At 51.9% G+C, this 21,814-nt stretch overlaps 1 protein-coding gene across 8 annotated transcripts in view; it reads right to left on the bottom strand.

The window, feature by feature from the left end:
• The window catches only part of Ebf3 (EBF transcription factor 3), a 113,791-nt gene that overhangs the window by 27,955 nt on the left and 64,022 nt on the right, over nucleotides 1–21,814 (bottom strand). For 4 of the 8 annotated variants that reach the window (XM_048338021.1, XM_048338023.1, XM_048338024.1 and 1 more), the window contains exons 7-9: nucleotides 8,868–8,949; nucleotides 5,772–5,916; nucleotides 365–495 (exon numbers count right to left, since the gene is read on the bottom strand). In XM_048338021.1, the coding sequence (XP_048193978.1) occupies nucleotides 365–495; nucleotides 5,772–5,916; nucleotides 8,868–8,949 (358 nt within the window). The remainder of the gene's footprint in view (nucleotides 1–364; nucleotides 496–5,771; nucleotides 5,917–8,867; nucleotides 8,950–21,814) is intronic. The other 4 variants (XM_048338022.1, XM_048338025.1, XM_048338026.1 and 1 more) reach the window with 1 other exon arrangement.

Genomic DNA, 21,814 nt, shown 5'->3' with positions numbered 1-21,814 from the left:
TCGGAATGTTCCCGCCTAGCTGTCACCCACCCAGAGACCCGGGGCCTACGGTTCTTTAAGGAAAATATCTGCAAATGATCCTGGGTTTTAGTTTGCAGGAAAGGCCACAGGGCATCATGCATATGAAAATTGCCACCATATGTCTCCTTAAAAAATGCTCCTAGTAATTCTCACACTAATTGTTCCAGGATACTGGGGACCTCCTACAGCCGGTTGTAAACCCAAGGGTTGTGGGGTGGGGTGGGGGACCCTGTACCCACCCACAGAAGCCCCCACCACCCCAGGCCACCCGTGAAAAGAGGTGAGGCCATCTGGAGAGGAAGCGGCGGCTCGAGGCGAACTGGAGTGGACACCACGGGCTTACCTCGCTCCACACCAACATGGTTCCGAACACAACTTGAAGGCCGTCAAAGAAGTTGTCTCCGATGATGATCACAGTGGCGCCGCCCGTGGTCCAGCCTTCGCTGGGACTGATGGCCTTGATGCACGGAGTAGCTGCTCACACAAGACAGACAGAGAGGAGAGCCCTTAGAACCCAACGCCCTGAGGCCGGCTGGCCACCTGGCCTGCCCCCAGTCCCACTGACTGCTGCGCCTCCACACGCCATAGGTCAGCGTGTTGGTGTGTTTAACGCAAACTCTTACATGTTTTATGAAGCAAAGGCCGGGCTATGGAGTACTAGTGAGCAAGAAAAAAAAAATGGCTTGATATAGCAAATTATGTGTCAGGGCAAATATGACTATTACAAATGATTAAGCATCGCATGCATGGGGCACGTCGATTTATCTGCTCCGCGGTTCAGATCTAAGCAGAGTCAATCAAAAGGTTGTTGAAGGAGATGGAGGAGCAAGTGCCTTGCATTTCGATTCCTCATAAGCAGCTAATTGGTTGGGTTTTTTCATCCGCGAACTTTTGCCTTTTGGTTCAAAACTTCATTTTCCTCTGTCACCGCACAATTACGGCTTTTCACTTTTCATCAGGAAAAAAAAAATCAAAAGCACTCTATTAATACTTTTGTCAAAGGTACACATTTTACATCTAATATTGTTTGTCGACAGGAATCCCTGAGCCTCTGGCCTGACCTCCCTTTGTCTCGGGAGCCCTCGCATTTGCATGAGTTATTACAATAGTGCTGCAGCCGGGGGCAGAGCACACACGGCAGAAGGAGCACTGAAGAGGGAGGTGAGGGTGGAAGGAGCCACGGGCGCCCCCGCCCCCAGCTGCCCCCAGTGGAGTCCAGCAGCAGGAGGCCCGCAGCACGGCGCTCTCGGCTGCCTGGAGCGGGGAGGCTGAGCCTGAAGGCTGCGGTCTGGCTTCGATCCGCCCTCCCTGGGCGCGGTGCCGGGCCCCTCTGCCACCGCCTCTGATGGCCTTTTGAACAAGGCCACCGTGCATACAGCCTGTCTTCTGCTTGCCAAGGGCTCCGGCCACCTTCCCACCAGCAGGGGGGCCCCGTGGCCAGGGGTGGGGCCTAGAGGACACCAGGCCTACTCCGGCTTTGGGGTGACACAGGCGTGTCCTGCCTGGGCTTCAGGAAGGGCTGTGGAGGCCTGTCTGGTACATGGCCCTGCGGCCTCTTAAGCTGTGGCAGGCCTCCTTGCTGATGCTGGAACCCAAGGACGCCCCGTGCCAGGAGGCCTACAGGAGGGGATCCCCACGGGGAACCTAGCACACGGCGGGGGGGGGGGGTGGGTATCAGCTCTCTTTCCTCCCAGCTTCACTGGGGCAGGATCTGACACAACAGGAGGGCAGCCTCTCACCCTGGAGCTGGTCTGTGGCACACAACCGCCTCAGAGCTTCCCGGTGCGGCTCCTGTCCAAAAAAGCAGTAAGAACGCTAGGTACCCAGGAGGGGCCTAGCCGGGCACCTGACGCCCAGGTCTGCAGCTGGAGATGAGCCCTCCAAAGGGTGTCGTGGGGCCTTATTAGGCTGTTCCTCCTGTCTGAGCGCCCTGCCTCACCGGGCTTCAGATACATCATCTTTGTAGACTGCGGGTGCTATCTGGCCACCTATCTTCCTGAGCGGGAGTTTTCTGGAAGCCCCGAGTGTCATGGCTTTCCTGGCGGGTCAAAGGCAGCCCTGTGCCGGCGCCGTCTAGTTAATCAACATTAGCTATTGTTGTTTAGCACACTGCCGACATGCCACCTTCCTTTGTTTGCTTTAATGTTGGACTAGCGGGGGTTATATTTGCTCATTCCGCGCGCCTCTCCCTCCACAGCAGAGGCACAGAGCACACACTGGGAACCTGCCCTTAACTAGCGCTGTTGACTTCATGCTAATAAGTTCATACAAATTTTCATTTCTGAGGCTTCCGAATGACATTTGCTTTTCTTAATTGCATGGAGAGCATTTGAAAAGGATCAGCTCTCTAAAGACTGACAAGGCTCCTCCAAGGGGGTGACCTTCATCAGCACAGCCAATTATGGCAAATAATTCACAAAAAAAAATTACAGTAAACAAATTTACTTTGGAGGTGAGAAAAGGAAAGGAAAAAAAAAAAACCCTCTACAGGATCTACCACATGCACCAGAGATTGCTATCTGGCAGCTGTGCCCCAGCGGAAAGCCACATCATCTCAGAATTTGTAGTGCTGCTCAGCGGAAAGAAAGCACGGGCCTGCTCCGGCCTCCTCGGCGCGATAGCCATCTTCCTTCTGCCTGCATTTGCATACATTTCAATGCACATCTAGAGAAGGAACATGTGTTCAATAGGAACCATGGCAAAATGAATTACACAGACAGCGTTAGTGATCTAATGATAGACGGTGCACAATACACTCAAGCAGGTGACGGGAGCGGGGCAAAGCAGCTGAAGATGGCTGAGGAGAAGTGGGACCCCCGTGGGGAGAGGGGGCCCCCGTGCCCTCTCCCTGCCCTGCGGTGAGAAGTGCCCTGGACACAGACCCTGCTCCCTGCGGGAGCTGCTGGTGTGGCCGGGCCTCGGGAATCCAGGGCTGGCAGTCTCCCCATGGGGTTCACAGGGGCTCCCCTTGGCCCACTTGGAGAGGCGGCTCTTGCCACCCTGGGTGACCTTCGGCGGTGCCTGAGGGGCCCCCGTGCTGGCCTGTACCACGTCCACGGAGCCCGGGGTGAGGGCTGAGTGTGATGCAACCGGAAGGACAGCCTCTCTAGGCCGCGCACTGGCTCTGCCCTGTCTTTCTTCCAGGTCTGCCCACCACCTCCACGGCTCTACCCGGGCCTAGCTTCCCGGTGCGGCTCCTGTTAATCAGCGAGCTCTCTCAAGTGATACCGCAGCATTTGTCACCTTTCTCTGCATTCACAATATTGAGGCTCTCAAACAGGCCTAATCTTGCCTCATGAAGACTTCTTTGTTCTGCCTGCTAAAATGTCTTGTAATTGTGCTTGGGATGTCCAGATGGCTGGCTGATACTCCAGCTGATAGGATTATACCTTTACCTCTCCTAGGGCCATCTGTTCCCTTTAACTCGCTAAAGCCCCGCAGCCTGGATTCAGTTGTCCTTATTGCATAAACCTAACCGCATTACGGCACTTGGCATGCAAATCGCTTCTGTGCTGCAGGCCCGGGCGCTGGGCAGGGCTCTCCTAAGGTTTAAACAGGGTTGGAGCCATTTGTGAGGGGACAAGTGACAAGGAAAAAAAAAAACAAAAAACAACCAACCCTGAAAGCCTGAGTTCTACTGTGTGGCCCCGGAAGGTGGGATGGCTGTTTTCCCCTCACTTGTGTTCAATACTGTAAATAATCTGCCTTGCTTTCTGTGAGCTCAAAGGACGTCGTGGCAGACATCCACGGCGGCAGCAGGGGGATTAGTTTACTTGGAAACCATCAGCAAGTGTGTACACACTGCTGGTGAATATTAGATGAGTGGATAATGAGGCGTTAGCTCGGAGAGGCTGCACAAGAGCCCGGATCTGTGGTTTATGGGGTGCCTGCTCCTTGAAGAAGGCAGGACTAGTTCAAAGTCAGCACCCCACCCCTAAGACGTATGCTAACAGAGTACAAAGTGGTACGGAGGCTCTTGGGGCAAAATGAGCAGATCTTAAACTTCCTAAGTGTCAGCGCTCTCAGGAAGTGACAGCAGAGAGGGAACCCTGTCATCTTTGGTAGGACACACTTGAGAACTGGCTATTCCTTGCAAGTAAAGAACCCTACTAAAGAGGCAAGCCTTTTTCCTGGAGACCTGTGTATGCTAGTTCTCTGAGTCACTGATGTGCATTTTAACACCAGTCACTGCTTTATAGGATGGGGGAGCCAGTCACTTGGCTTAAATGTTGATAAAATACTGAGAAACAAACAGAAGAAAAAACACAATCCTGAACAAGATTGCTTCCACAAATAGCTTTTGATTAGTTGGGTTTTATCTCCAAGGTATCCACTAGTGGCCTTTATTTTTCTAAATGCTACGTTTTCTGCTTACAGTCAAATGCTTTTTTCATGCTACTTATAAAAATAAATACTTGTACTTTGCTCAGATCATAATAGCTCATTAGAGGCGGCTGATTTTGGACTCAGACTACAACCTAGCACCCGAGGGCTGAGGAGGCCTCCTTGAACCTATCGTGTTGCGAGCTTTAGCTCTCTGGGGAGAGCAGGAACTGAGGAGCGGGGATTCAACCTTCTTAATTGTGAGCCTCATTAGTGATGGTTGCTAAGCAAAACACACACCTACCTTCAGTGCATAGGAAGGAGATAAACAATACGTCACAGACTCTAATGACTCTGGTGCTCAAGGCGACCTTTAATTATTATATTTTTGTTCTCTTATACCTTAGTCATTAATGTAGAAAAACAAATTAGTTTATTTTTGTGGACCACAGCAGATTCATAAATTGTCTCCCAGTTTTTATGTTGGAGTCGTATTTCATTCGGATAATCTGTGCTTGCTTCATTCATTTCCCTGTGACTGTGTCTGCCTGCTTTTCTGGGTGGCTCTTGAATCTGCCACCTCCAGACAGAGGCTATGTCTTAGAACTGCTTAGTTTTATGGGCTCTAACTCTAAAGGATTTCATCATGCTGTTTTGTTTGCAATTCATTAAAAGACAACAACAACTCATGTTGCCTTCTCAGGATTCTTGTTGGGATCCTGAGACTCTTGCAAGTATTATGAGATGTCTGATGGAGGAAATGGGTCTTCTACAGAGGGCTAGGGACCGTGCAGAAGCAGGAAGCAGGAAGGCTCGGCATGAGGCCTACCATCTCTGAGTGCTCGATGGGCGAGAACCCCCATCCTCCCTCCGCTTCTCCTCCAGAAGTCCCCCTCTCTTAGCAAGCAAAGCAAGCAGTCCCTCAACTGGACGCATTTGCTAAGATGCTTCATTCTCACCTCCCTTCCATGTAGGAGCACATATGCACACACACACACACACACGCGCACACGCACACGCACACGCACACGTGCAGGTACACACCATCCAAGGACAGAAATTGATCCTCACACTCCCTCCTGAGCTGGCTGGACCAGGCTACAACTACCCACGAAAGCAGGCACCGAGTATTTGGGAATGAGCTTCTAGATGGAGCTTCTAACAAGCCAAATAAAACCAACGAAATAAAACTGCTAGAAAAACTGTAAGGAAAAAAAAAAAAGCTTAGAAACAAACCGATAATATGAAGGCCACGGCAGAGGAGGTGAGCATGAAGGAAGAAGGAGCCCGCCCGTCCCATCCCTCAGCGAGGAGTGGGAGGGAAGACCGGGAGAGCAGCCCCACATGAACCAACGTAAAGGATGGTGCAAAGAAAAAGAAGCATTGCAAATTAAAAAAAAAAAAAAATACATGTAACATGTGCCTACCATTGTCCAGATAAGAAGGGGCCGTACCTTCTGACGGGTCTAGGCGGCGGGCCCGCCGCCCGTGTTTGGAATTGTTGTGCACAAACATGTTGTCAGACACAGCCAGCACGTGACCGTCCACGTTGACTGTTGTCGATACAACAACCTGTGAAGATGAAGCGGATTTGAAAATGGAGTTGGCAAAGGAAAGCACAGGCACCGTAAGCAAGATAAAAGCCAGCTCAAACCCTGCAGAGCAAAGAGAGACTTCCTCTTCCTGGAAAGTCTCCACGACTGCAGCCAGTCACGGGTTTTGTTGGGTTTTGTTGGGGTTTTGTTTTTTTTCTTTTTGGCTAATGGGGGTGGGTTGTTTTGTTTTGACTCAAGACTGCTTCTTTTCAAAAACCCTCTCTACTAATTACGGTTTAATCTCTTATTATGCTAACAAGTGAATTCAATTCAGAGAAATATTCTTCTAGCCATTAGCTTCAGAAACACCCCTCTAGCCACTCATTTTAAAGCCTCTGTTTTGATTGATCTGCTCATGTATTGATTAGATAGTTTATCTAATTTAAATTAGTTCACTTGAGACCAGCCTCTCTTGAAGAGCTGTGAGGATTCAGAGTAGCCCAAAAAAAGGCTTCATAAATCAGGGCCCTCCCTTCCCACCCCCACATTCTATCACCAAATGATGCTTGGGTCAATTTTACAATTACATTTAATGTCTGGTAATGAGCATTTTTGCATCTGAAAAGACCAAGTTGACTGTGAGCAGTGGAAATACGTTCCATCCAGGAAAAGCATTCTCAAGTTCGTTTGAAAGGTGGATAAGAGCCCTAGAGTCCGAAGCCACTTCCGTGCGGGTCCCCAGGGCTCCAGAAGGTGAACCAGAGAGAAGGGGACGATCAGGCCTTTCAAAACTCTAGGATCAAGAAAGGCAGCCCAGCCTAGGGCGCCGCCTCGCCGACACCTAAGTAAGTCCTCCGGTGGCCTTGTGACGAGCACCCCTTGCAGAGCCGGGGGGCGGCTGAGCGCAGCCGGGCCTCGCCATCTCTCTGCAGCAGAGGTGAGCTGCTGTGCTGCGCTCTGTCCACATGGTCGGAGCAGCAAAGCGGGGTGCTCGGGGCCAAGCTGGGCCTTTCCGCAGGAGTCTGCCTGGAGCGACGGAAACCTGAGGCAGGCCGCGGCGGAGGGGAGGAAGAAGGGGGCCCACCGGGTAGACTGCGCGGGGAGGGCCCGGGCGACGGAGCTGCCCTCCAGTCCACTGACCGGCAGGTGGGGCCTTCGGGGCAAGGTGTGCATTTTACCAGGTCTATTACAACAGAGGCAACTGCCTCCGGGGAGGGCGCTGGGCACAGCCGGGAGCCTTCCTAAGCCACTCTAGAACTTTCCTTATATAGATCTGGAGCTTCTCTAAGAGAAAAATCTATTAATAAAATAAATGAAACTAACGAAATATCTTTTAATTAATGAAAAGAAGGAATTAAAGACCCCCCAAAAAAGTGTGTTGAGTATAAAGGAGGAGGCAAAGCTGCGTGCTTTCACACAAACGCGTGTGGCCGAGGTTTGGATTCTGACTCCTCCCGCTCCGGCCTTGCTGGGCGGCAGGAGTCCCCGCCGCACCAGGCCCTGAGAAGCGAGCAAGTCTCCAGCACAGCCCGGCTCCCGGGACAGCAGCCAGGCAGCTCCTTCGCCATCCTGGTGTCACCCGCTAGCCTGGCCCCCTCTGCCTGGGGCGCCGGGGCCGCTGCCGTTTGCCCAGGTGCCCTCCTGCGGTCTCCCTGCAAGCCCGACTCTCGGGGTGGAAGGAACTCCAAGAACAGTTCGTTTGTGTGTGACTCGGCCATAATATGGTAACGACACGAGAAAAGGTAAAAATCAAAATAGAAAACAAAGAAGACACTGCCGTTTCTCTGTCGTCGCTATATAGGTCAGTTGCCGGGGGAAAACGGCGTGCAGAGAAAGCAGACTGGCTGTTTGATGTCCGCCCCGGCCAGCCCCACAGCACACCTACGGGAAGGTTCGGTGGCTTGTGACCATGAGACCAGCTGCAAATACGAGTGAGCCCCGCATGCTCCCAAATCCGGTTCCACCTCCTGAGAGGCAGGCTGCTCAGTGAAGAGGCCAGAGGAAGGCCCCCCAACCCCCCAGGACACCAGGAGATGGTTGCCACTGATGCCAGGCCGGGCCATCAGGGACAAAGAGAGGACATGGCCCCTGGGGCTGCCCGCCGTGGCGGGGGTCGATACCACCCAGGCCCCGGGGGGCCTGTGCACGGAAACCGGAAGCAGGCCCAAGCGTTTGCAAGAAACGCGACCCCCAGCCACAGAGGCCACTGTGGGGGCTCGCTCACAGGGCCGGTCTTCCCCGTTGAGCTAGGTGGGTGGGAGGCAGCCATACTTCCTTGAAGGACTGACGTGCACAGAACCCCTGCAGACACTGTGAGCCCTGGGTGGAGACAGAGCGTCCACCCAAGTAAGAATCGCTCAGGAACCCACCCGACGTGGCAGTCACTTCCACTTGCTGCTCAACTCTCCGGCGGGAGAAAGCCCCCGACCGCTCACAGGCGAGCAACGGGGTTAACGTTCTGATAACTAGTCCTAGAACTCAATCAGCAGCCCTCTCTGGCGCAGCTGAAATCCTCCATGGTCATGAGGACCAGGACCTAGCCCAGGTCCAGGAACTGCCTAGGAGCTTGGCATTGAACTCAGGAAATCAGACACCACAGACCTTGGAGGAAGGAAAAAGAAGCTGGGAGAACATTCTGGAATTTGCAGAGGCCTGTATTAGGTGGGTGCAGGCCCCTTTCAAAGGAGGCTCAAGACCTCCAGTAAGCACAACAGGCTCCAGTACAGTTTCCCTCCCACTAAGATCAACCGGCAGATGTTCAGCATGGCTTTGTCAGGTTGTGGTGGTGGGCGATGACTAGAACTGGTGGTATGGAAATACCAGAACACCTTTAAGGCCTTTTCTTTACCTACTCTACCAAATGAGCCAAATCTGGTTTGCTACTATCCCTTGGAAGACTGAAGACTGCCTTCGGAACAACTGAAAAATCCAAGAATTCAAATGGTGCGGGAAGAGGCTCAGAGCAGGGAGCACGCGATGTTGTCGTACCTGGAACCTCCGCATATCTCGAGGGTTGCCTGCATTCTTCAAACAGTTCTGATTGCACTTGAGGAAGAACTTTAGAAAGAATCTACAAAAAATACAAAGAGTGGTCGGTTAGGGTTTGTCACACAAAAGACACACACTTTCTAAAAGACACACTTGGACTCCACTCAAGTGAAGGCCACCCCACAACTGTGGCTAGTTTCCTGTAGGGGGCGATGTCGAGAGGCAGTTGGGCAGGGTCCTCCTGGTCCATCATGCCTGTGTAAGACTCCCCCAAGCCCCATAACAACATCTAACTTCTGAACAGGCCATTTCATACCTGGATTTTTGTACGAGTGATGGACTGACCATTAACCACTGGAGAAACGCCCCCCCCCCCCGCCCCATACGAGGAAGCCAGCTTTAGCCAGTAAAAATGCAAGACCCCTAATTAAATTTGTACTTTGGATAAACGACCCATGATTTTTTAAGAAGAGGTATGCTCCGAGTCAAATCTATACTTAAGGAAAAGGCTGTGTGTGGAAATGGGAACGTCACTGGATCTGCTACACCTTATCTGGAAACCACAGCTTCTGGGGACGTCCCAGCCTGAGCACACACCTTATAAAGACAGATTTTTAGAAGTCACCGGAGATGCTGACTCTTAAGAACGAAGTGGATTTTGCAGCTACAGTGGTGTCTGGGTGTGGTCTCTATGTGTTTTCAGGGGAATCGCCATTGGTTCTTGGTGTGCTTATGAGTCTTCCTCAGGCAGAGCTAGGCAGCCGCAGGAGCTCAGGAGGTGACAAGGCCAGCCTGGGAGCCGGTTCCAGTCCCACCGTGCCTTGCCATGTTCTGTGCCGGGAAGTCAAGAATCCACGTCTTGAGACGTGGTGATGGAAAACACCAAGTGTTGTTCCCCCACTCCGGCCAGCTCGGTGACAAAGGGGACGGCTGGCCACCGGGCAGTGTGGCTGGCCGCACTCAGCCACGGGGGACACGGGGGACCTCATCCCTGCACAAGATCTGCGTCCACCCCCGGTTAGAGGTGGCTCCCGCTCTCCTCAGCGTCCCGTCCCGCACAGCTCCACACACACACAAAAAAAAAGCCCACTGACGGCTCCCAGAATTCCATCTGTCCCACTTGTCGGCGATTTCGGTCTTAACGAAGTTCTCCATGATTTCCTTGACTCTCATCTTTCATGCCCAAGATTCCACCTTGGCACATCTTATTTCTTAAAATACGAGAAAATAAAAAAGACTCCATAGACCTAAGGCTCGTTCCTCTAATGGCATTTCCAACATGTCCTAGAAGACTCCAGACTAGCAGAGGAAAATCCCACTGATGGCGAAAGAAGAGTGGCCATTTAATTAAATTTCCTGACATACCCCCGGTCCTCACTATTTTAGGCCAGAATTTCCATCTTTTATTAACTCACCTCACCTATACACTTAGCTCACAATGCTCTTAACACCATCTGCCATCAGCTGGAGCAAGCCACTTGATATTCCACCCACCAATTTTTCCTAACAACCACTGCGCAATTAAACTCCACGCGTTCTGCAGCGAGGTAAATTAGGCGCACCTGCGGCCACCCTGCATTTGAACTGCAGCAGAAAGGGCCTAACAAGGTGAGGGCGCCACAAAGTTATCGTCCTGTCAGGCAATTAGGTTTTCACTTCAGGGACAGCCACACGGTGCAATTAGCCCCCACATTACCACCCGGCTAATCTTCTGAGCAGGCGCCGGCCGAGAAGCTGCTCATCCGCAAAGGTACCTGCACGGGGGCCGGCGACAGCGGCTTTTTTTGTGAAGAGATCTCTCCCCCGCCCCTCTGCAGAGGAGGTTGCTTTAAATTTCTTGATGTCTTTTTAGCCAGTTCACCCTTTTCCCACCAAGACAGCCAAGCGGCTCTGAAGATAGCCTGGACAGCCCTGGCAGCAGCCCGGGCTGGGCATCCTGGGATCCAACCAAGACACAGAGCGAACATGGGGATGAACCCCTTAGACACACTGGGGGGGAGGCACAGGCACACAAATGAACGTACGTCCATTCACTCGGAGTCTCTCTCTCTCTCTCTCTCTCTCTCTCTCTCTCTCTCTCGCTCTCTCTCTCTGGAAACACCTGAGACAGGTCTGTGGAGAGGAGCGGTAGGAAGGAGGACCCTTGTCAAGCACTCTGGTCTTGATGGCACAAAAAGTAAACAAGGCCCAAGTCACTGGCTCCTCCCAGACAGGGCGAGGGAGCTGCTCTGTGCCTTTCCTTTTTTCCTGAACTCCTGTGGTAACTCCTGTTTACTGCGGGAGTTCAGTGCAGCGCTGGGAAGGCCAGCACGGCCAGGCTGGGACAGCCGTCCTGAGTGGATGGGCCTTCCACAAGGAAAACGTTTCACAGGGTGCACCGCGGTGGTGTTTGGGGACGAGGTACGGGGGGGGGCGGGGGGGGTTAGAAATCTGCCCCCGACATGTGAAGTTAAATGGTAATTCTCATCCTTTACTCAATTACCCTTTAATTGGCTTTTTCCTAAGAAATATCTGACAACCACTTTACATATCTCACTTTCAGAGTCTGGTACACAAAGGATTTAATTCTCTTGTTATGAAAGGAAAAATCCTTCCTATGTCAGAAAATCTTTGGCACCAATAAACTCTTTATTACTGCTAAACATGGATTTGCTGCCTGATCGCAAAGAGGCGATAAAAATTCTAACCTGTCATTAGTACATTATGCTTAATTGTGTACAGTGTTTCTCTTACATCTGCTGGCCCGCCATCAAAATGACCATTATGTGTGCTAATTCCCTGACCCTATCTTTATTTCCCTAAAGAGTCATCATCTTTCACAGTAGGTACCGGAGTAAATCAAGCTTGAAATATGGGCTTTATTTACTTGTTTCTCGCAGGCAGAGGGGAAGACAGCAGCTAAAGACAAACTGCCCCTCACCCGTACTCCCTGGTAATACTCCACTTGGAACAGCTTGTGAGACCCTGGAAAGTTCTCAGGACGGTCAGCAGGAGGGAAGGCGGGGCCCTGCCCCTCTAGAGGCGGGGCTTCCTCTTCCGAAGCCTTCGGACACCACGGGCAGGTGTTCTCCATCGATCTTGGGAGGGCCAGGCCCGGAAGGCTCTCACTGACTCTTGGGGGGGGGGGGTCCTCTGACAGTGGGCCGGGGACACATCGGGCCCTAGCCTGGGAGGACAGACAGTGAGGAAGGGCAGAAAGCCAGCCCTGATCGCTTGGGTTTAAGCTGGAAATCCTCAGGCCTGCCTTCCTGCTGAGACAATTATTCGGCTGCAATGGAGCCTTGGCCGGGTATACCCAGCGAAGAAAGTTGGAAGTGTTGTCTCGGTGACATTAGTATCGGCTCCCAACAAGCAAACCTCGTGCTAAGGTAAGCACAGGGAGAGCCAGGGACCAGGATGTTTCAAACTACACGAAAACAAATAACAGTATCCATTGATTTCGCCAGAGCCCAGGGTCAGCATCACAGGAAAAGGGCAGGCCCCCACCGCAGTAACTAATTTCAAAGTCTGTTCCGTTTCTGTGTGTTTAAGCTATGAATTAGTTCATTTATATTTACTTTTATGAAGCTGATTAACCAGAGCTTCCCTATCTGATGAAAATCATTTTAATTGTAGTGTTAGGCTCCTGTGTAATATCCATTACATTATGAACTGTTTAAATTCTACATGGGTATTGTGTAAATTGGCCCTTTGTGAGCTAGTAGGCAATTAGGACCAAACAGCCCTCCTTTAAATGGCTACAGAACTTTGTGGTGTTGTTCAGGACAATCAGAGACAAAGGAGGCTGTTTAATTGTAATTTAATGGAATATCAAGGAGTCCGTGGCATTAGACGCTGGCAACAGAGAGCAGGAGAGAAAAATTAACTGCAATTATGTTTGATTAAAGCTATCCTTCTCAATAATCAGCGGTCCTGACAGGCCATAGGGCTCTAGTGAGCTCCAGGATGGCAAAAGGTGTTGAGCAATATTAGGGCCAATAAAGGGGATATTAGCATAGCTAATTACAGCCCTGCAAAACCTGTAAAGGGGGCCTCTGTGTATTGTAATGTGTGAAATAATTGGCTGAGGCCGTTATCAATTACATAAGGAATGAATTTGGTTTGTCAGAAAAAAGCTGATGAGATGCATCCCTGACACCGTCCAGTCCCTCCTCCTTTGCAGCAGCTCAGAACTCAGCCCTTCCATCAAGGGCCGCAGCCGCCAGTGGCCAAGTCGCTGATAAAAACCGTCCTGCCAGCAAGCGTTAGGTAATTAATACAACTCATCCTCGCCACCCGCCCTGACACTGCTGTTTTTACCTAACTGAAGCCACTAATCATGCAATAATGATTTCTTTCCCTCTGGTCAAAGGAGAAATGGATCGTCTCCTTAGAAATGCAGCGGGCTTCAAGGGCGCACCCTGGTGACTGAGGAGGAAAACGGAACTTGGAGCCGTTTTAATTGTGTGCGCCTTGCACGTGGCTCTGGCTGGCCTGCCATTCCTGGCCTCTCCGCAGGGATGTTTTGGTTTCTGGCTGTTTGGTTTAAGCTGTCCAGAGCCTGGTTTGCCAGGGCTTGGAGGCTGAGCCGCAGAGCACTGTGCGGCATGGCCCGGGCGGGTGGCTCCTTGGAGCGACTCTGAGGTGCTCTAGCCTCTCTAGCAGGTTAAGTGGCCACACTCAAGGAAAGAGCTCTGGCTTCTCACAAATCCCTCCTGCGCCCGACGCCAGCCAGGCTTGATCCTGCCTCTGACCCTCAAGTCACAGGGAATGTGGGCAATCCCAGCCAAGAATGAAAAATACAAGCCATCTTCTACGGGGGAGGGGGGGAGGGCGGGGGGCGGGGCGCTTGCTCTTCAGTTTGAACATGGAGCTCTTAATAAGCAGCGTGCCCAGAGGAGAGTGGGGTAAACCTCCAGATCACCAATCCAAACCCCAGAGCTTCTGCGTGTAAATCACAGCGTCCTGGCAGGACCGGAGGTTCCGGGGGCTGCATGGGACCTAAAATCCTGACAGGTCTCCCGTCTTTAGCCGACTACTACTTAAAGACATCATGGCCTGGATAAGGAAGGGCGACTTAAAAAGTCACCAGGCACAGGGGTGGCTCGGGGGCCGGCTGGAGGGGAGAACAAGGAACAAGCGCTTCCTTTGTGGGTGAAGAAAGCACTTGCAGCGAGAGCGCGCTGCTGGCCCGCCACCTCATGGGCGTGCCAAAGGCCACTGAACTGTTCGCTTCCCACACGGTTAATTTCCTATGATATCAATTTCACTTCAGCGAGCCAAAAAACATCCCCACGCCCAAGGAGATCACAGGAGCTCACCCCCGGAGGCTCGCGGGGCGTGGCGATGGTGGCGGCCCCTACCTGCTACTGAAACGGCTAAGAGTCAAATTAAAAGATAGAGCCTTTAAGAGACTTTTCCCTGAGTGATAAGCGCGTGGCGGCGGAGTGATCCTCCAGGTCCCTGCTAATGACTGGGAAGTCCCTGAAAGCAGTGGCGCAGCTGCGGTGCGCGCTCGCCGGTCATCAGTCGCTGGAGTATTGATTACTGGGCAATTCTAGCCGATCGGGCCCGGGCGCTTCAGAGACAATGTGCTTCCCTCACAAAACCTGTAATGAGCAGTTCCTATACACGACTACATTCTGCTGACATCAGATCTGTGCACTAAGACAGTACACAGGTCAATACGTATCGGATTTCCAAAATGCGAGGGTCTTAATGTCAGCCTCTCTTTTTCTCTCACTCCTGCCATTAGCGATGACTGGGCTCATGTTCTGGACTGCCATACGGAAGGAAAAATCTGCTCCATTAGTCTGATTTATTCTTCAAATATGCCATGACAAATTGCTTTAACACCAGACTTATTAAATTCTTGTACATTTCAAGTTATGGGTCCCCTACACTTGTAGTGTCTGCATGACCTCATCCTGGGGGGCAGAGGGCCACAGCCCCAAGTCTTACAGTGGGTCCGGCCCCCCCCCCAGGTCGCAGTGGCCTGACCCCGCCCCCCCACACCCCTCGCGGGACCGCCTCTCCACGGGACGTGCCCCAGCCCACGTGATGCCCTGCAGGGAAATGCAGATGTGGAAGGATTTGGGGCTATCCACAGCTTGGCTTGCAGTTCAACAATTACTGGCCTTTGTCTGGGGATTCTTGCTCTAGTGTGGCGGAGCCGTCTCCAGTGGACTCCAGCTATTTTACTTCCCTTGGATGTAGTAACCACACCGCATTAACAATATTTGTTCTACAATCGCCAAGGGACCCACTTCCCAGATTCTATCACTTCTTTATCTCCTGACAAATACCTCACTATCGAACATTATTAGGTTTAGAAAATTAACCCTTTGCAGTCTAGAGCCACGCCAGGCCCCACCGTCCCTCCAAAGAGTCTTATCGCTAAATTTCTGCTATAATGGTTTTTCTTTCCATCACAATTTCAGCAGCGGCTGTCAAGAGGCACTTATAGATACCGTGATCTTGGACTTTTGCAATGATTCTCATTAAAATGATGCCAAAGAGATCTGATGGGATTTAATGGTTTTGCCGGCCAGCTCAAAACCCACTTCCCTAACAGACCCCGTGCCAAGTGCTCGGTTTGGAGGAATTGGTGTGACTCGCATTAAACTTTTCCGGGTGGTTTTAATGTGTTCAGATAAGTACAGCGCAGGTAGGCACTCTCAAAGCAAACGTATCCCGAGTTCGGCGCTTTGTCGGCTGCCCTCCTCGGCTGCTGTCAGCCTTCTAGTTAGTGTTTTCTCTAACGGTTCCTGATATTTCCTGATAGTTTTGATAAGGTTATCTGTTTAAAAGAAGTCAACTGCACAACACAAAGGAAATGTGAAGTGCACTGTATTTACGCTGGGGCTCTCGTTTCAAGTGCCTATCTCTCCTTTTCCCCCCTTACCTATTTCTCTATTTCTAATGGGCGATGCAGCATTGACAGTATTTCCCCAGCAGATCACTAGCCCTGTCAATCAGTCTGTATTTTGTCTTTCGCTGCGGGCTCATTAAAACAGCCTCCTCTCTCCCTCCGGACGCTGCTCTATTTGCCAGCTCTGATCACGAAGCTCCTTATTTAAGAAAAATGCCAGCATCGCTTGGCTCACATCAGATGCACCCCCTGACTTGTTGCCAGCTCCGACGGAGACGTACAGGTTGTGCAAAGATTACACGCCTGGGCTTTTCTAGACTCGGGGGTTCAGGCCTCTCCCACCGTCCCTTTTTGGGGGGCATGTGACGGAATCTGAAGAGAACAGCAACATTAGTCTGGCTACCGTCTCTGGTACAGGCCACAAAGCCCATGCTCAAAGCCAGCAGGAAGCTGGAGTTTGGTGGTGGTGGTGGTTGCTGTTGGGTCCCGCTCCAGCCTCCACGCGGGAAAGGGCTTGCTAATCTTTTCCTGCTCCATGGATGTCTCCCCTGTCCACGGCAGCTTGCTTAATTAAGAACTATCCTCTTTGTGGGCTGAATTATTAATTTTTAAGAATCACATTTTAAATCAAGCCTATGCATGTGTGAGGAAATCAGTGTCGAACCTGCCTATGCTGGCTCTCTCTAGCCTTTTAGGTCCTGATTAAAAACTTATTAAAACATTATAAATGATTAATGGGAGCACAGCTCTGAGCGGCAATTATTAGTTTTAATGCAGGTAATGCAGCTTAATGAGGGGCGCATGTGCGCAAAGCCTTAGCTTCATTACTCCTGTGTGTCAACATATACAAGAGAAATGTGTGTACAGGACATCCATTACTTGGAACAGCACCGGGCCCTCTCTCTTCACCTCCCTTTGTTGATGAGCCAGGAGCCATAAATTAATCTCTTTCTGTGGCTGGGGAAGGACTAAGGTGTTCAACTCGCGGTAAACCCGGCTCAGCTCCCCACGACACCGTGCTGCTCGGGCTGGAACACCCCTGGCCTAATCTTTTCTGTAGCCCTAGGGTACATGGGAAACGTTCACTGGAAGCTCTGTAGATCATCGTCGTCTCTGCTCAGAAACAAGAGCCACAGACATCCCTCGCTGACGGGGTCGCGTGCCCGCTCTTCCTAGTTCCAGGAGGGCTCTGGGGGAGCTTAGCTGGAGCACGCCAGTGCTGGATTCGCATTAACAGAGTGATTCCCACATCCTTCTTCCCAGCTACTTTCCTCCTGCCGGGCGGGGTGCAGGGGAGGGAGCGTGAGAGCGGACACACACAGGGCGGTGTGTGCTCCAGTCCCGGGTGAGGGAGGCGTCCAGAGGCTGGAGCGCAGAGGAGGAGGAGGAACTATCAGCCAGGGCCCCAGTGCAACACAGAGTCGGGGCGAGCACTGGCTTAGGGGGAAGGCAAGTGGCGAATGGACGCGTTTAGGGTGCTGAAAGCAAGGGACCCAGAATGCTTCCGAGGCGCCCCGAGGCGCCGGCCCCACTGAGTCCCTGGGTGCTGGGCCGTCCATAGCCAGCCTGCGGCGGGGGAGCGGGCCACCGGGCCCAACTTCACACGTCACCTTTTATTTTCTGTTTTGGTGACAAGCAGCTTGATCCGAGCTGATCCCACTATCTGTTTGAAGAGTATTCAGGACTATTTGCATCATTTTATCGCTAATGTATAATATATGGCTCTAAAGTGAGCCTGGGCGCTGTCTTGTTACCAAGCATAAAGAAGTAAGGGCAATAAAGATACATTAGTTCTCTCAAGCACAGCGGCTATAATGCAAGCACGAAGGTTGCTGCTTAGAGTTAAGAGGCAACCTTTCTGCCTGACTAAGACAATGGAGGAGTAAAGAAAATGTCAAATCAAGAAAAGCTGGATTTAGAGATGAGGCAGCCCGGAATGACGTTGGAGCCATATTTTGTGAAACTCTAATGCAGTTGGCAGCAAAGATCCGTGTTTCTGATTCATCCGGGGCCGCATGGCAAAGCTTTGTCAGTCTGTGCAAGGTATAAATAATTCAGGGTGAGAGATGGCAATTACAGGGCCCTGCACAACCAAAATGAATATTTTATGAGGACTAAAACTGCTCTGGAATGAATCACACACATGGAGTCACACATGGCGAGTGGCCTCCTACATGCCAGCCCCAAGGAGAGAGGAGCCGAGGCCTTATCTCCGTTCAGAGTGCTGGCTAGGAACCTGGAGCAGGGTAATAGGCAAACACAAAAGGGGCCGGCCCTCTGGGGTGCCCACCTCGCACTCCAGACGCACCCTCAGCCCCTGAAGCCCCAGCACGCAGGCGCTGGCCCAGCCTATCTGCGCTAGGGACTCTGGTGGGCACCACCCCAAAAGTTTGGTTTGTAGGAATTTCTGAATTCGTACCGAGGGTCGCTTAGTGCCTCAAGTGTTGAAACTATCGGTGGGTGTCAGCGATGAACGTCCTCTCCTCGGGAACTGTCTGAATGCTGGCAGGGGGAGAGAGGATAGGTTTGCTGTCCTGGAGGACGTGTCCGAGCTTCCAGTACGAGCCATGGCTCTCCCCTGGAGCTGAACCTCACCTGGTCCAGGTCCAGTGACCGTGGCCTGTCCCGTCCATGGAGCCAACGCCACATGGGCGGGTTCCCGCCCGCACTTTGAAAGCCATGCACTACCCACGGGTGGGAGGAGAGTCAGAGAGACCTTTAAAGGTTGAAAGGAGGGTTTCATCTGTTCCATTTCCTCTCCGAATGCTCCTGGTGAACCACTAGAACAAATAACAACATTGTTCGCCAGGCTGAGGAGGCCCAGGCCTCCTGGTGAATAGGCATTGTGTTTGTCCAGCTACTGATACCTGTGCTTTTGTGAGAAAGAAGGCCGGGCCGTGACATCGACACAGCACAAGCATCTCTCTGTGCAGACGCCCGAGCGGAGCCCGCCGGCCACGGTGGGAACCCAACACAAGATCCCTCTGAGAAGATTTCCTTCACATCCAACCCCAATGCATTGTTTATGAAAACGAGGCGATTAGGTATATTAATAATTTGATAAATAGGGATTTGCCCTTAATTATTCATGAAGAACATTTGGCAACAGTAAAATTATATTCACAGAACAGGTTTATAAACCAGCTAATTATAAATTAAGTATGCAAGAGAAAATTGCTAACCTTGAAATTAAAATATTTTATGATTCCGCGATGACAAAAAAAGGTAGAAAATTATCAAAAACCCCCATGTGAGCAGCGAGTACAGCAGGTCTGTCGGGATGACGACACACAGGCCGAGGAGCGGAGGCGTGGTGGCAGAGAAGCTGGGCGGGGAGTCCCTGCCTCCCAGGAGCCCCCTGAAGTGGATGGAGACGAATTCTTCTCAAGCGCAAACTTTCCAAGGGGGGGGGGGAGGGGGACAGCTGGGATGACCACCAGCTCCCTCCCGCCCCCCAGGCAGCTCAGGGCTTGCCAGAGTCCTAGCAGCTCCTTGTGGGGGTCCCGGTGGGCCCCTCTGCTTGCCGTACACCACAGGACCCCGAGCGCAAAGATGCCGCCTCCAATCACGTGGCTGCGATGGGTCCACCAGGAAGCTCACCGGCTCCTACGCCTGCTGCCCTCGTGCAGGGACCCGGTGGGCAGGGCACCCAGGGGTCCCGAGGGGAAGACTGGAGACGGTGACACAGGCATGCAGTCCCATTCACTACCACTAGAGGGCTTCTCCACCAGGGAGCCGACAGAGGCCACTGTAGGTGGCCTGAGGGTCCGCTAGGACTCCATCTGCAGCAGAAGGGGACCCAGATTCCCTCCTGGGAGCTGGGCAGTCCCGGTCCTCCTCTCTGACCCCACTACCGAGGGCACTTCCTTGTCCAGGGGCTTGATCCACCTGCCAAAATCTCTGCGGCCCCTCCCGCCATGGGGTGGGGGTGGGGGGAGGAGGAGGGAGGTCAGGCACACTTCCCCAGGGTCACCTACACGCATCTCTACACTCCTTCGACAAGATGCGAGTGACTCCTTCGTGTCACTTTGCTGGACTAACTGTCCTTCCCCCGGCATGGAGGCAGATGTTAAGAGTTCAGGAAAGCAACCTGGATGAACCATCGAGGAATGTCCCGTTGAGAGGGAAAGGGCGAGGGGCCCCCTTCTCACTTCCTTTCCCACGCCATGCCGCTTCAGGGCAGCCCTGCCCGCCTCCTCTGGCCACAGCTCAGTCGCGCCCGCCCTCGGCCGAAATCAAAAGGAACGGCAGAGAAGGCCCACGGAGGCGCCGTTTCTCCTCCTCCTGGTTCTGGGGAGTCTGGATGTCGCCGGTTGTCCAAGGCCCCCCGAACGCTGCGAGGAACGGGGACCCCGCCGCCCCGTCCTCACCCTGCCTGCCAGAGAGACGCCGCGCGGGCCGAGCACTTGGGGAGGTGTCTGGAAACCGACAGGGGGATGTGTTCACGTCTAAAATCCTGAGTCAAAATTCTGGTGGTGTCATCTTGAAACACAGGCGCCGCGACTTAAAATGAACCCACGGCACAAACTTCCACAGCACAGGCATCTCCTGGCTTCGTGGGACGGGAACTCCTACCCCGGGGCGAGGGAGGGGAGAGCCGGCGTGGCACCGCACACCCAGATCCTTACCGTGCCAGCCCCGGAGAAAGACTCCAAAACCGGGGGTGAGCGCTTCAAAGACCACGTGCTGCTGAGAGCGGCGATCGCTAAGAAGCACAGCACAGGCAGCCATCGGGCTGATTTGGGGCATGGCTTTAAGCCACCTTCAACCAATTAGTTTAACTCCATCAGCTAGTACCTAAAGAATATTTTTATCATTCGGAATCAACTATTTACCGTTTGATAGGATACATTTCTTTCTTTACCTCTGGGATGCCCCACAGATGCTAAGCAACTTCCCCTAACAATATTTAAATTGCTTACAAAGCCTCTCTAAATATTTGCTATGTATTTAGCATGCCTAAGATTTTCCTGTTATCCCAAAGTCTTTTTGTTGTAAATTGCAATTTTACAACTTCATGCTTCTGATGTATTTTGACAAAGCTCTGCTGACACCCTCTATTGGCCTCCAAAGGCAGCATAGCTGATACTCCACGAGCCACCAGAGGACTCTCAATTTGTTGTGAGACCGCTGCTACTTTGCCATCCTCAATCTGCATGGAGAAAGATTAAACATTCAATTTGTTACTTGATAGGCCACAAGGTTCGCCACTTACCATACAAATGGAAAACATTACTGTCATTGCTCAACTTGCTTGCCTGAGTATTTTATTATTTGTAATATTTACTTCAGGGAAATTATGATTCATGTCATATTTATCTTCATGAAAAATGAGCATCTAAATGGAAATCACCTTTTGAATGTACCAGGATATAGTGTAATACTAATATGCTTCATGAACTATAAAATTTAGTCACAGTATATGGATATATTATAGCATGACTTTAATACTCTCCCATCAAGCAAATTTTCTCTGTGTTAAGCTGATACTCTGAGCCCTGATTCCAGTTTGATAATCATTACACCTCCATGATGGTACAAGTCACTACTTGTAGATTTATGTCCCCCCTCAGCTCTTTTGCATTAATCTACCCCTGAATAAGCTATTCGCACTTCCTCCAGTGCACGCAGGAAATTGGAATAAGGTGCAAATTTGTAGGCCTTAAATCTGAACAAGCACAGACAGATATTTTTCACCTGATACCATTCATTTGTTTCAAGTAAATACAAAAGACATTTTTTTTTATTCTTTGTCTTTGTCCTAATGCCGTGCGTGCTCCGCCAGATCACCATGGTGCTTTTCCTCCGTCCCTGCTCCCATTCCTGCACAAGTCAACGTTCACTGGCGGGGCGCACCTGGTTCCGGGTCAGAGGCTGGTGGCACGGACGTGGGTCCGGAGTCCCCACCAGCCTGCACGGGCCTGTGGCGGCCAGGCCAACGGCCACCCGAGGAGGTAGAGGCAGCCCGGAGCTAGGCGTGGCAGAGCTCCCAGGCCCGAGGCCCACTTGTGGGAATCCTTGTGTCTAATTGGAAAGCATAAAACTTCAGTGGCCCCCGGTCTCCGAGGCCCTGGTCAGAGGCATTTCAATTCATTAC

Source organism: Perognathus longimembris, chromosome 2 (genome assembly GCF_023159225.1).
Source record: "Perognathus longimembris pacificus isolate PPM17 chromosome 2, ASM2315922v1, whole genome shotgun sequence".
NCBI classification, from domain to species: domain Eukaryota; kingdom Metazoa; phylum Chordata; class Mammalia; order Rodentia; family Heteromyidae; genus Perognathus; species Perognathus longimembris.
This window is presented reverse-complemented; position numbering and strand designations above follow the sequence as displayed.